The 15,014-nt window shown below is 41.6% G+C and overlaps 1 protein-coding gene across 2 annotated transcripts in view; it reads right to left on the minus strand.

Annotated features, from left to right (window-relative positions):
• Positions 1 to 15,014, minus strand: part of PSIP1 (PC4 and SFRS1 interacting protein 1) — a 125,416-nt gene that overhangs the window by 23,169 nt on the left and 87,233 nt on the right. For both annotated transcript variants that reach the window (XM_040417172.1, XM_040417171.1), the window contains exons 11-15: positions 12,063 to 12,267; positions 11,316 to 11,431; positions 9,915 to 9,961; positions 9,767 to 9,837; positions 4,258 to 4,359 (exon numbers count right to left, since the gene is read on the minus strand). In XM_040417172.1, coding sequence (XP_040273106.1) covers positions 4,258 to 4,359; positions 9,767 to 9,837; positions 9,915 to 9,961; positions 11,316 to 11,431; positions 12,063 to 12,267 — 541 coding nt within the window. The remainder of the gene's footprint in view (positions 1 to 4,257; positions 4,360 to 9,766; positions 9,838 to 9,914; positions 9,962 to 11,315; positions 11,432 to 12,062; positions 12,268 to 15,014) is intronic.

Here is a 15,014-nt window from a genome sequence, read left to right on the forward strand (position 1 = left end):
AAATATTGGAAATTGGAAAAGTTGCTGCTTAAGTTTTTATAATAGCAATTTGCATATACTCCAGAATGTTATGAAGAGTGATCAGATGAATTGCATAGTCCTTCTTTGCCATGAAAATTAACTTAATCCCCAAAAAACCTTTCCACTGCATTTCATTGCGGTCATTAAAGGACCTGCTGAGATCATTTCAGTAATCGTCTTGTTAACTCAGGTGAGAATGTTGACGAGCACAAGGCTGGAGATCATTGTCAGGCTGATTGGGTTAAAATGGCAGACTTGACATGTTAAAAGGAGGGTGATGCTTGAAATCATTGTTCTTCCATTGTTAACCATGGTGACCTTCAAAGAAACGCGTGCAGCCATCATTGCGTTGCATAAAAATGGCTTCACAGGCAAGGATATTGTGGCTACTAAGATTGCACCTCAATCAACAATTTATAGGATCATGAAGAACTTCAAGGAAAGAGGTTTAATTCTTGTTAAGAAGGCTTCAGGGCATCCAAGAAAGTCCAGCAAGCGCCAGGATCGTCTCCTAAAGAGGATTCAGCTGCGGGATCGGAGTGCCACCAGTGCAGAGCTTGCTCAGGAATGGCAGCAGGCAGGTGTGAGCGCATCTGCACGCACAGTGAGGCGAAGACTTTTGGAAGATGGCCTGGTGTCAAGAAGGGCAGCAAAGAAGCCACTTCTCTCCAAAAAAAACATCAGGGACAGATTGATCTTCTGCAGAAAGTATGGTAAATGGACTGCTGAGGACTGGGGCAAAGTCATATTCTCCGATGAAGCCTCTTTCCGATTGTTTGGGGCATCTGGAAAAAGGCTTGTCCAGAGAAGAAAAGGTGAGCGCTACCATCAGTCCTGTGTCATGCCAACAGTAAAGCATTCTGAGACCATTCATGTGTGGGGTTGCTTCTCATACAAGGGAGTGGGCTCACTCACAATTTTGCCCAAAAACACAGCCATGAATAAAGAATGGTACCAAAACACCCTCCAACAGCAACTTCTTCCAACAATCCAACAACAGTTTGGTGAAGAACAATGCATTTTCCAGCACGATGGAGCACCGTGCCATAAGGCAAAAGTGCTAACTAAGTGGCTTGGGGACCAAAACATTGACATTTTGGGTCCATGGCCTGGAAACTCCCCAGATCTTAATCCCATTGAGAACTTGTGGTCAATCCTCAAGAGGCGGGTGGACAAACAAAAACCCACTAATTCTGACAAACTCCAAGAAGTGATTATGAAAGAATGGGTTGCTATCAGTCAGGAATTGGCCCAGAAGTTGATTGAGAGCATGCCCAGTCGAATTGCAGAGGTCCTGAAAAAGAAGGGCCAACACTGCAAATACTGACTCTTTGCATAACTGTCATGTAATTGTCGATAAAAGCCTTTGAAACGTATGAAGTGCGTGTAATTATATTTCACTACATCACAGAAACAACTGAAACAAAGATCTAAAAGCAGTTTAGCAGCAAACTTTGTGAAAACTAATATTTGTGTCATTCTCAAAACTTTTGGCCACGACTGTATACATACTGTACATAATGCAAAAGTTGGGCACCCCATGTCAAAATTACTGTTTCTGTGAACAATTAAGCAAGTTGAAGATGAAATGATCTCCAAAAGGCATAAAGTTAACATGGGGCATAAAGTTTTAAAAAAAAATGTTTGTTTTGCTTGTAATGCAAAGGGAATCCTTTGCATTACAAGCAAAACAAACATTTTTTTTTTTATCTTTTACATTTTCAAAATAAAAAAGGAAAAGGGCCTGAAGCAAAACTTTGGGTACCCTGCATGGTTAGTTTCTATTAGCACCCCCCTTTGGAAAGTATCACAACTTGTAGAACGCTTTTTGTAGCCAGGCAAAAGTCTGAATTCTTTGAGGGATTTTCATCCATTTTCCTTGCAAAAGTCTTCCAGTTTTGTGAGATTCCTCAGCCATCTTACATGCACTGCTCTTTTGCGGTCTATCCACAGATTTTCAATAAAGTTCAGATCAGAGAACTGGAAGGCCCATGTTAAAACCTTCAGCTTTGGCCTTTTGAGGCAATCTATTATGGATTTTGAGGTGTGTTTAGGATCATTATCCATTTGTAGAAGCCACCCTCTTTTCCATGAAGGCCATATTTGTGCAGGTGTCGCTGAACAGTAGAACAATCTACCACAACCTCAGAGTCTGCTAAATCCTCCTAAGGGTCTTTTGCAGTCAGGTGGGGGTTCCTATTTACCTTTCTAGCAATCCTACGAGCAGCTGTTTCTGATTTTTTTTCTTGGTCTTCCAGGCCTTCTCTTGATCTCCACTGTTCCCGTTTACTGCCATTTCTTAATTACATTTCGAACTGAGGAAATGGCAACCTGAAAAACCCTTTGCTATCTTCTTATAACCTTCTCCTACTTTGTGGGCCTCAACAATTTCCATTTTCAGAGTGTTAGGCAGCTGCTTAGAAGAACCCATGGCTGTGTTTTTTGGGACAAGGTTAGAGGAGACTGGGTATTTATAAAGCTTTGAAAGTTGCATACCCTGGCCTTTCTTAATGAGGATTGTGAACAAGCTTTAAAGGGATTCTGTCACCTTTATTATACTGGGGTGTTGGGGACGCACTGCGCCACCAATGAAGATAACTGAACTGTTAATACAAATACAGGAGGCGGGTGCCTAATTAAATAGCAGGCACCTGACCTCTATGACAGGGAGCTGCGATCATCTGCAGTTAACCCCTCAGGTACACACCTGAAGAGTTAACTGCAGCGGATCGCAGCTCCCTGTCATAGAGGTCGGGAGCCGGCTATTCCAGCACCCGCCTCCTGTATTTGTATTAACGGGTCAGTTATCTTCATTGGTGGTGCAGTGGCCACAGCCCCTCCCCTCCTCCCCCTGTCTCTCTTCTTACTGGCGGCAGCACAAGGGGGAGGGAGAGACTCCTCCACTGCGCTGCTGAATAGAGCATCGGAGGCGGGGAAGAGAACTATCAGCTCCTGTGCCCTGCCGCTGTATTAAACGGCAGAGCTGCGGGTCTAGTTGCAAATGGCGAAAAGACTAAAAAGTTTTGTCGCCATTTGAAAATTCTAAGTCGCCATCTGGAGCCCTGATTTACCGTATTTTCCGGCGCATAAGGCGACCCACAACTTTTCCATTTAAAATGTAGGGTTTGGGATATACTCGCCATATAAGACTACCCCTGCCTGCCCAGCCCTCCCTGTCTCCAAGACTATCTTCTCCAGTCCAGGGAACGAACCATGGCAGCCAGGGCTTCAGTAGCATCCTGGCTGCCATGGTAACCTATCTTTTTCTTTTCAGATTCCCAGTTTCCCACATAGGAACTACTAGGGGCTGGGAAAAGATGGTGGGTTCATTGCCATGGGGGATCCGTGGAAGGCACTATTAAGGAGGGGATCTGTGGATGGCACTGCTATGGGAAGGGGCATCCGTGGATGGCACTGCTATGGGAAGGGGAATCAGTGGATGGCACTGCTATGGGAAGGGGAATCAGTGGATGGCACTGCTATGGGAAGGGGGGAAATCTATGGATGACACTATATAGCATCTTATGCTATATGTGTCATCCACAGATCTCCCCCATAACAGTGTCCCCAATACACCGGCCCCGCCACTCACAGCAGTATAACATCTAAAGACTATTCCTTAACCGGCAGTAACTTGAACTTTAAATCAACGCTATGATCTTTATTACCTTACAATGAAGCTCCGGTAACAGACACCGCGGGCGGTGGTGTAACGTCACTCACTCCCGTGACGTGCCTGCTCCATTCATAAAGTTGGCGGAGCAGGCGCGTCACATGAGTGATTGACGTTATGCCGCCGCCCGCTCTGCCTGGTACCGGAGCTTCATTGTAAGGTAATAAAGATCACAGCGCTAATTTAAAGTTCAAGTTACTGCCGGTTAAGGAATAGTCTTTAGATATTATACTGCTGTGAGTGGCTGATACATCGCTGCACTGTGAAGCTGTAGCAGCCCTACAGTGAATGAATTCAGAGAGGCAGCACTAGGATCCAGGATTCGGGGCACGGCAGCACATGGGGGGGGGGGGAGGGAGGGACAGGCAAGCGTCCCCGTGAAAACTCAGATCAGATGGTGTATTCTAACCCCCACGCAAGCGCCCCCGTCACCATGGGAACCTCTGGGGGTTTCTAGTATTAGAAAGTCGTCTTATACGGCGGAAAATACTGTATTATGCCGAACTTGGCGTACAAGTCACATTATTTTAAGCACAAAAAGAAAACACAGGGATAGGCCTTACTTTTTTCAGGGTAGTGATTAGCTCTGTATGTTTCTGGGCTTGCTGCATGGTGACCTGAAGAGAGGTCAACTCATTCAAGGCATTAATACATCTATGTACATCCTAAAGAAAAGACACAAATAAGTAAGAGTCAAGTAAATGGCAAAATAAGATTTGTAAGGAAACAGTGTATAGATCCTCAGACAAGGACAGGCTCGGAGACACAAAAGGCTGCTTTATTTTTTACTGATTGTTCCACAAAAAATACACTACATTCTTGAAAGCACCTGGATCTAAATACCTTTGTAATTGCATGCAGTTAAAAAATTTTGTACAGCCACTAAGTTACTCAAACTATCTGTATAGCGCCACCTACTGTTTATTCTATTCCATATTCCTCTGCCTGTTTATCTTACGCAGGTGGGGACACATGCTTAGTTCCACCTTTCAACCACCACCCGCTGCAGCAGACAGAACATGTCCCCTGCACTGCCAGCTTGAAATAAATAGAGCAAAGCAATTGGCACAATAAATGGGAGGAGTTCTGGATCCATGTGAGGTACAAGGCTGGTTCTAGCTTAGTTACAGAGAAATTGTCATGTTCTATATGATGTCTGATTATCAATTTTTACTCTAATCATGGGATGAACCCTTTAATGAACATACAAAGCACTTTTTGAATTCTCTTCTTATTCGGAGGATGGCTTACACTAGGGCTGGGCGATATGGCCTAAAATCTATATCGCAATATAATTTGAAGCATGTGCAATATAACAATATATTATTTTCTTCTGTATGTATACAAATTACATTGCCACCATCATCATGTCCCCTAGCCAGCGCCATCAGCCCCATGCTATTGCCATCATCATGTCCCCCAGTCAGCGCCATCAGCCCCATGCCATTGCCATCATCATCATCATGTCCCCCAGCCAGTGCCATCAGCCCCATGCCATTGCCACCATCATCATGTCCCCCAGCCAGCGCCATTAGCCCCATGCCATGTATGTAAAACTGTGGATGTGTAATAAACTTGTGCAGCTGCCTCTGGTGGCACATTGTATGAGGAGCTAAAGACATGGTCTTCCTTGCAGTGTGTGATGAGAGAGCAACAGGTCCAGCGTTGACAAGGGTTAATGATCAGGAAAAAATGATGCTTGTTCCTGATCAGAGCCCCATGTCGCAGATACCCCAACAAATGTCCAAATACTTGTTCATTAGATGATAACATACTAACAATGATTGCTGCATGAAAACAGCATTTATCGAGTGCCAACTGATGTGCTGCATCACTGATCGGCTCTTGCTAATGGACAGGAATCTTCCTGTGTAAAAGGGACCATTACTCATTAGCAGTATATAGATTTACACAATGTAGGGCAAGAAAGGTGGAGTGAGGAAGCCGGCCTGTCCAAAGAAAGGTATTTGGGCAAGGCTTAATGATATCAAATTCCTTATAGCGTTTGTCTCATCTCCGACTTTGATGCCATATTGTTGGGATAGATCATTAAAGTCAGGTATCCACCCCTATCTCCAGAACCGGCCCCCAAAGTGAAGGAAGCAAGCGCAGCCATCCTCCATTCACTACAATGGATGTTGCGAAAATAGCTGAGCAAGTGCACTTGACTATTCTCGGAAGTCCCATAGAAATGAATGGAGAGCGCACTACGCATGCATGGCCACCTCCCTATTCACCTCTATGGTACTGGCAAAAATAGCCAAGCCAGTGTTTGTTTATTTTCACAACTCCCACAGAGGTTATTGAGGTGGCCACGCTTGTGTGGTGCGCTCCCATTCAGCTCAAAGCCCCGTTCTTAACCACTTGCCATCTGGGCCATTTACCCCCTTCCTGACCAGGCCTAATTTTGCAAATCTGACATATCTCACTTTATGTGGTAATAACTTTGGAACGCCTTTACTTATCCAAGTCATTCAGAGATTGTTTTCTCGTGACACATTGTACTTCATGATAGTCATAAATTTGAGTCAATATATTTCACCTTTATTTATGAAAAAATCCCAATTTTCTAAATTTCTATTTCTCTGCTTTTAAAACAGAAAGTGACACCTCATAAAATATTTATTACTTAACATTCCCCATATGTCTACTTTATGTTGGCATCATTTTGGAAATGTCATTTTATTTAGAAGGCTTAGAAGCAATTCTTCAAATTTTTAAGAAAATTGCCAAAACCCACTTTTTAAGGACCAGTTCAGGTCTGAAGTCACTTTGTGGGGCCTACATAGTGGATACCCCCATAAATGACCCCATTGTAGAAACTACACCCCTCAAGTTATTTAAAACCGATTTTACAAACTTTGTTAACCCTTTAAGCGTTCCACAAGAATTAAAGGAAAATGGAGATCAAATTTAAAAATTTCACTTTTTTGGCAGATTTTCAATTTTAATCCAATTTTTTCTTTAACACATCGATGGTTAACAGCCAAACAAAACTAAATATTTATTACCCAGATTCTGCGGTTTACAGAAACACCCCACATGTGGTCATAAACTGCTGTATGGGCACACGGCAGGGCGCAGAAGAAAAGGAACTCCACATGGTTTTTAGATGCCATGTCCCATTTGAAGCCGCCTGATGCACCCTTACTGTAGAAACTCCCAAGAAGTGATCCCATTTTGGAAACTAGGGGATAAGGTGCCAGTTTTACTGCTACTATTTTTGGGTACATATGATTTTTTGATCATTCATTATAACACTTTATGGGGCAAGGTGACCAAAAAATTGGTTGTTTTAGCACAGTTTCTATTTATTTATTTTTACAGCGTTCGGTCAAGTGACATTTTTATAGAGCAGATTGTTACGGACGTGGCGATATCTAATATGTATACTTTTTCTCATTTATTAAAGTTTGACACAATAATAGCATTTTTGAATCAAAAAAATTATGTTTTAATGTGTCCATGTTCTGAGAGCTATAGTTTTTTTTATTTTTTGAGAGATTTTCTTATGTAGGGGCTCATTTTTTGCGGGATGAGGTGACGGTTTTATTAGTACCATTTTGTGGGACATACGCATTTTTGATCACTTGCTGTTGCACTTTTTGTGATGTAAGGTGACAAAAATTGCTTGTTTTGACCCAGTTTTTTTTTTTTTTTCTTACGGTGTTCACCCGAGGGGTTAGGTCATGTGATATTTTTATAGAGCTGGTTTTTACGGACGCGGCAATACCTAATATGTCTATTTTTTTTTATTCCTTGCTTGGGGATTTTTTTTTTTTTTTACATGTGAAACCTTTTTTTTATTTTATTTTTTATTTTACACTTTTCGTCCCCCATAAGGTCATACATGACCTCTGGGGGACGTTTACTTCACTTTTTCATTTTTTTTCCACTGTTGATTTCTCCTGTAACTGGGGTTGACATAGTAGCCCCAGTTACAGGAGAAATACACCCCCAGAGAGGCTGTACAGCCTCAGTGCAGGGCTGATCGAGGTCTCTGAAAGACCTCACACAGCTCCTGCACTCTCCGCTCCCGGTGATCACATGACCGCCGGGCCGGAACAGGAAGCGCATAGAGCTTCCTGCTCTGCATACACAGCGCTCGGCGAGCGCTGTGTATGCAGCGATCCAGAAGGCAGGGACACCTGGGCACTGTCCCTGCCTTCTCTAGGGGCAACCCGATCAGCAGCTGCACGATTAGCGTGCAGCTGCAGTTTCTGAACGGACGTTATGGAACGTCCATTCAGAAATAGAGAACCACCTCCCGGACGTTTATATCCTATGGGCGGATGGGAGGTGGTTAAGGTAGATGTTAACACCCACCCCTATCTCCAGAAAGGGGCCCCCAAAGTGAAGAGCACACAGCACATGCACAGCGTGCCCCACCCCCTCCCCCCCCATTCATTGTTAAGGGAGTTTCCGCTCTATTCATAGTTATGGGACTGCCGGGAAATAGCCAAGCTAGCGACCGGCTTTATTCAAAACTCCCTTAGGGTACTTTCACACTAGCGTTTTTCTTTTCCGGCACTGAGTTCCGTCAAAAGGGCTGAAAAGAACTGATCAGGTACAGTGCTTCCCATAATTATTTATACCCCTGGCAAATTTTTACTTAAAGTTACTTTTATTCAACCAGCAAGTAATTTTTTGACAGGAAATGACATAGGTGTCTCCCAAAAGATAATAAGACGATGTACAAGAGGCATTATTGTGGGAAAAAAACATTTCTCAGCTTTTATTTACATTTGAGCAAAAATTGTCCAGTTGGCGTAAAAAAGGAAAAGCCTTCAACCCAAAGAACACCATCCCCACTGTCAAACATGGTGGTGGGAACCTAATGCTTTGGGGGTGTTTTTGAGCCAATGGACCAGGGAACCTAATCACAGTAAACGGCACCATGAAAAAAGAGCAATACATGAGGATTCTCAACGACAACATCAGGCAGTCTGCAGAGAAACTTGGCCTTGGGCACCAGTGGACATTTCAGCATGACAATGACCCAAAACACACAGCAAAAGTGGTGAAGAAATGGTTAGCAGACAACAACATTAATGTTTTGGAGTGGCCCAGCCAGAGTCCAGACTTGAATCCAATTGAGAATCTGTGGAGGGAGCTAAAGATCAGGGTGATGGCAAGAAGACCCTCCAACCTGAAAGATTTGGAGCTCTTTGCTAAAGATGAATGGGCAAAAATACCTGTGGAGACATGCAAAAAGCTGGTCTGCAATTATAGGAAGCGTTTGATTGCGGTAATAGCCAATAAAGGCTTTTCTATTGATTATTGAGAAGGGTATGAATAATTTTGGACTGGACACTTTTTGCTCAAATGTAAATAAAAGCTGAGAATTATTTTTTTTCCCCTACAATAATGCCTCTTGTACATCGTCTTATTATGTTTTGGGAGACACCCATGTCATTTCCCGTCAAAAAAATTGCTTGCTGGTTGAATAAAAGTAACCAAGTCAAAATTTGCCTGGGGTATGAATAATTATGGACAGCACTGTATATCCCCATGCATTCTGAATGGAGAGTAATCCGTTCAGGATGCATAAGGATGTCTTCAGTTCAGGGATTTTCACTGGGCAAACAGTTTTATCTCTGGCGAAAAAAAACTGAAGACTCGCCTGAATGCCGGATCCGGGATTTTTCTCCACAGGAATGTATTAGTGCCGGATGTGGCATTCAAAATACCGGAATGCTGGATCCGTCCTTACGGTCTTCGCATGCGCAGACCGAGAAAAAAAAAGGTGAAAAAAATAAATGCTGGATCCGTTTTGCTGGGTGACAGCGGAAAGACGGATCCAGCATTTCAATGCATTTTTCTAACTGATCAGTCTTACAAATGCCATCAGTTGGCATACATTTTGCCGGCGACGGAACTGCTTGCCGGATCACTCTGCCGCAAGTGTGAAAGTAGCCTTAGCAGTGAACAGGGCCCCATTCTGCAGAATAATCTTTTATATCCCCACTTTTGCAAATTCCAAAAGTAGGCAAAATCCTTCCTTACATAGAAAGCTCACTTTTTAAAATTACAACATAGCTTAAAAAAATGGCAGCTAAATGCACAACATACCTGGTGGTCAATTTTTAAAGAGTTCTTAATTTCAGAATGTATCCTTTGAAGTCTGGAATCTATGGAGACTTCTAAAATAGAACACGTTTTATTAATTTAATGATCACAAAATTGAAGTTTGGGCAAAAAAAGAATTATGAAAGCAAACCTTTTTTCTTGTCAAACTTCTTCACTTCTGATTTTTTGCTCTCTTTGCTGTGCAGATGCAAACACTAAATGTTAATTATGTACAGTAAGATGTAGTAATATAAAAAATGATAATTAGACTAGGGGTAGACAACTTTTATTAGGTAGAGATGATATGGTGTAATTACAGTGATCTGCCCCTCAAACAGGGTGCAAACAAAAACTGGCTTGACAAAGGGCCGGATCGTGTTACGGCCCGAAATGTTGCTACTATCTTCGGCTGGAGTAATAAAGAAATGATTAATTGCAGTTGCAGTGCTGTCTGAAATCTCTAGTGTGTGGGCAGCTCAAAGAGTACCGGTCATGTCCTAGCAGAAATACAACTGGCTGCATACATTTGCAACTGTATCTTCCACGATCCCTGCTCTGGATTTATTTATTTTTTGCTCCTAGCCTCCCCTGTTTGGCAGTCATCAGTGCTGTTAGATTGGGAATCTGATGGCAGTGAAAATGTCAGGTGATTGGTCCCAAGCACTCAGCTGACACTGAGTGCTAGGCACTGATCACACACACTGAACTGCGGAAGATACAGCTGCAAAATAGGCAGTCAATTGTATTTCTCTGAGGACGTGACAGGTCCTCTTTAAAGGACTATTCAGATACTGGTTGCCATCTATTCCAGAAAATATGACAGATGTGTGTGCCAAGAACGCAAAGCAAATTCAAATAAATCGGACCTGGGCAAACTCAGCGGTTAGAGCAGGGATCAGCAGCCTTCGAGACTCCAGCTGCTGTGAAACTACAACTTCCAGCGTGCACACTTGGTTGGCTGTTCTTGTAACTCCCACAGAAGTGAAAGGTGGATTCTGGGAGTTGCAGTTCTAAAACAGCTGGAGTGCCGAAGGTTGCTGATCCCTGGGCTACAGGCTCTCTTAGTTAAATGGGTTTTCAGGGATTTTGATACTGATTACCTATCCTCAGAATAGGTCATCAGTATCTGATCAGTGGGGGTCTGACACCCGGGACCCAGGTAGATCAGCTGTTTGAGAAAGCACCAGCACTCCCATTGAAGTGAATGGGGCTGAGCGCGATACCATAGCAGCTATACAACGTATGGTGCTGTGCTTGGTGAACATGGAGAAGGCTGCGACGCTCACAGGAGTGCTGGTGCCTTCTCAAAACAGCTGATCAGCGGGGCTTCGGGTGTCAGACCACCACCAATCAGATACTGATAACTTATCCTGAGGATAGGTCATCAGTATCAATACCCCAGAAAACCCCTTTAAGGCTGTAGCCATACTTTTTTTTATGAAAGGGATGTCAAACTGACAGATTCCTTGAACAGAAAAAAGTAGTAAATAGAATATCTAGGTATTATACACAGTTTTATTCATTTGGTAATGTTTAACGTGAAGTTGTTCACCTTTCCAACTCGACTTTATCTTCCAGTTTCCTTTTCTTCTCAACTACTTCTTTTTCCTGTATAGGCTTTGGGCCTCTCTTCTGAGCAGGTTGGGAAGATTTTCCAGCTTTTCCCTTCTATTTGAAAAACAATTATAAAATGAATTGTGTCGTCAGAAAATTAACTATTGCTTAAATAAAGCTTTTATGTAAAGAAAAAAAAAAAAACCATTAACCACCAAGCTTTATAGGTTTAGATGTCCTGTCCTGTACAGATCTATTCTCAGCAGTCTTATCACAGCTAGAATTACAATGGCAGATAACACAATATCCACAATTCATAATAGGCAATTATAACAGCTCATTTACTGATACTGAGATCACATCCAGCTGAAGGGGGATGCATGTGTTGTCCTGGAATCTATCAGTCTGTGTAGCAGCTAGAGATGTCTGGTTTTAAAGGTAACAATCTAAGCTTAAAAACAACTCCGCTCTACATGGAGATACCAGCCTTTAGGAATCAAGACAGAGCTTCAGATATATGCAGCTCTCACTAGGACCCACTCTAAGGACTCTAACATGTGATGCACTGTGGCTAGTGAAGCATTCTTAGTCTTGTTTTAAAGCTCAGATTGTTCATATATCTAGTTGCTACACAGTCTGACACCCAGCCATCAGTAGTAGGGTCTAATGAGATGCATACTTGGCTACTAAAATGCCAAGCAGCAGGGATGCAGGAGATACATCCTTGGCATCTATAAACCCACACCTTTTCTTCTTCCTGATCATCATCATCTTCAGAATCTGCATCAACTTTGCTGGTAACTTTCTTCTTAATTTCGGTTTCCTTTTTGTTGGCTTCTTGTCTTTGTTTTTCTTCTTCCTCTTCAGTAGCATCCTCTTTTCTTACAGGCTGCTGCTTTTGATGTTTATTTTCCAATGCCTTCTTTTTATTCTGATCCTCTTCGCTTGGCCTATTCATACAGAAACAGAAAGAGCAGTTCTAAGTACCAGATTGAGCGTAGGAGGGAAACCAGATGGGGTATTAAAAGCATAATATTATCCGACTTGCAAACAACTAAGACGTGTTTATTCATCTAAACATTTGATTCAAATGACTTTGAAGTGTTTTTTTTTTCTAAAATACAAAAAAACACTAAAAACAACAACACTCTGTTCTAGTGCATCGTCCGGAACATCCAACACTCCAGCTGCTGTGAAACTACAATTCCCAACACTTGTTCGGCTGTTCTTGAATCTCCCTTAGAGTATGAAGCAGGCTAAGCCCTGGCCTAGTGAATGGATGAACCAGACTTAGGGCTCATGTACATAGTCGTAGTTTTGGTCCACATCCGATCTGCATTTTTTTGCAGATCAGATGAGGACCCATTCATCTCAACGGGGCCGCAAAAGATGTGGACAGCACACGGGTGTAAGTTTATTCCATTACCCTGCAAAAAAATAAAAAATAAAATAAAATAGAACATGTCCTATTGTAGACAAGGATAGGATGTTTCTGCAGGAGTATAAAAAAAAAAAATCCCCCCCCCCCCAAAAAGGCATGCACTGTTGTGCTTTTTCATAGGTATATAACATTTATGTCTAAATATCATAATTATAGTGGATTTGATTATATAAAAGAGGCCATATTGTGATATATTCATCATTTCGTATGTATTTTAAAGTCGGCCGAAACAGGGCTCATCGAAAGGACACAGTTCATAAGGTTTCTTCTCAATAGATGTACCAGTATGAGGAGAGTCATTCTTGTCTCCTTATAGATTTATGACTGAGATAAGGATATTCTCTAGACATATCTGGTACCAATTACCCCTACAGTTGATGTCTATTGGTGAAGCAGAAAATCTGTGGTGTCTGTATACACATATAATGAACCTTAATTTTTTTTTTTGTAGAAGTTAAATCAATAGGACATATGTATTGTTTTATATTGTTAAATATTATGAAGGACATCAACGCATCTATTATCTTATATATTTCTCACAAGGAACGCATGTACTCCTAAAATATGATGAGAAGAATTTTAAGTATAGACTTTGTTATTGAGTCTCTGTTCAGGGAAAGCGGTGTTATTTTAACTAACAATCAATCACCTGTTGAAGTGACAAGGGAGACCCATGTCTGTGAGAGTACAAGGCCTATTATATTCTTATCGGTACCATAAATTTGATAGTTTAAGAGATGTCTAAACTGGCACCTAATGTTTATGCTTTAATTGGTATATGTGTTAAAGTTAATCCCTTTAGCTTGAGTTAGGATTCCATATGTTATGTGTATGGAAAGTAAGATGAAGTCAGACCTGGACGTTTAACCCTTACTGGTAATGATGCTAGTAGCTTATGCAATAGTGCCACCTAGGTATAAATAAGTAACATTACACCAACAGCAGAAATGCATTCTGGGTAATACAGTGACCTCACAGTCGTTATCATATGTACACGCCTAACCAACAATGATTGGAAAACTCCAAGCTAGGAAGGTGAGTCTAAATGAAAAGTTTTTGGATAATAAACCACACACAAAAGAGGGAGGGATAAAGAGGAAAAAAAAGAAGGAAGAGAGAAAAAAAGAAATGGGGAGACACCCCAGGAGAAAATTCCCAATGGTCAAAACAGACTTTAGAGCTGACTTGCCTTAGACTCTGCATATCATCTGCATTCTCAGGTAACGTATAACTTTATTATGTGTAGTATTGAATGAATTAATTGGCCTGATATTTAGTAACTCCCCGCTTTAGTGCGAATGTATAATGTTAAAAGTGCTACATCAATATTATCACTATTCAGTAAAGATGCATATTACTGAATAAAAGATCTAATATTGGTATCGGAGAAACTCTCCGATTGGAATATTCATATTCCATAGTCAATATATCAGGCCTGATAATTTATAAGTTGTGTCGCAATACTACCCGATATCAGAGATTGGTCATAGTTTGAGCAGAGCAAGGGTTCGTATCTACCCTAATCACTATTGAGTTTACTTTGTCAACTGAGTATATCTCATAATTGTGGCCGAGATGGTTGTATTACATTTTATGTTTGAGAGGTAATAAGGAACACTGGTATTTGTGTTAGAGCCATCTAGTGGCGAATTTAGGGCACTACATATTACTGTGTGTTATTGCATATTATTGAATTTTATATTGATTAAGCTTTGATTGTATTCTAAGTTATTGTATAATAAATCATTTATGTTTTTGCATAGATGCTTGTACCATGTTTTACTGACTGTACAATATAATTCAATTAACGACAAACTCTTTTTGAGGTGTTTTATAATTCCACCTCTAGGATCAATTCCCTTTGAAATTTTTCCTTTGATCCTTTCTTTTATATAAAGCATTTGCTTTATATCCCTGACAGCACTCAGCTAGTATCAGTGTTTTGCTGATCTGGCCATGTGCAAGAGCCTTTAGACAGGAGAAGGGACAGAGGAATTCAGAAGTCACATAAAAAAAATCTTTAAATCCACAGAAAGATCTGCCGGCCATAGATTAGACGTCCTGTGCATTTGGGTTCATCTCTGAAAGGAACGTTCTGGAACATCGTTTCAGAGATCGCAGCTGCTGTGCCGGGGCCCTGCTGTTGGTGACAGCAGGGCACCCTCTATAGAAGGCAGGGAGCATTCCTGCGTGTCCCTGACTTCTAGATCGCTGTATACACAGCGCTGAATGAGCACTGTGTATACAGCAAGAAAG

The sequence above is a fragment of the Bufo bufo genome, chromosome 2, assembly GCF_905171765.1.
Source record: "Bufo bufo chromosome 2, aBufBuf1.1, whole genome shotgun sequence".
In the NCBI taxonomy this organism is placed as follows: domain Eukaryota; kingdom Metazoa; phylum Chordata; class Amphibia; order Anura; family Bufonidae; genus Bufo; species Bufo bufo.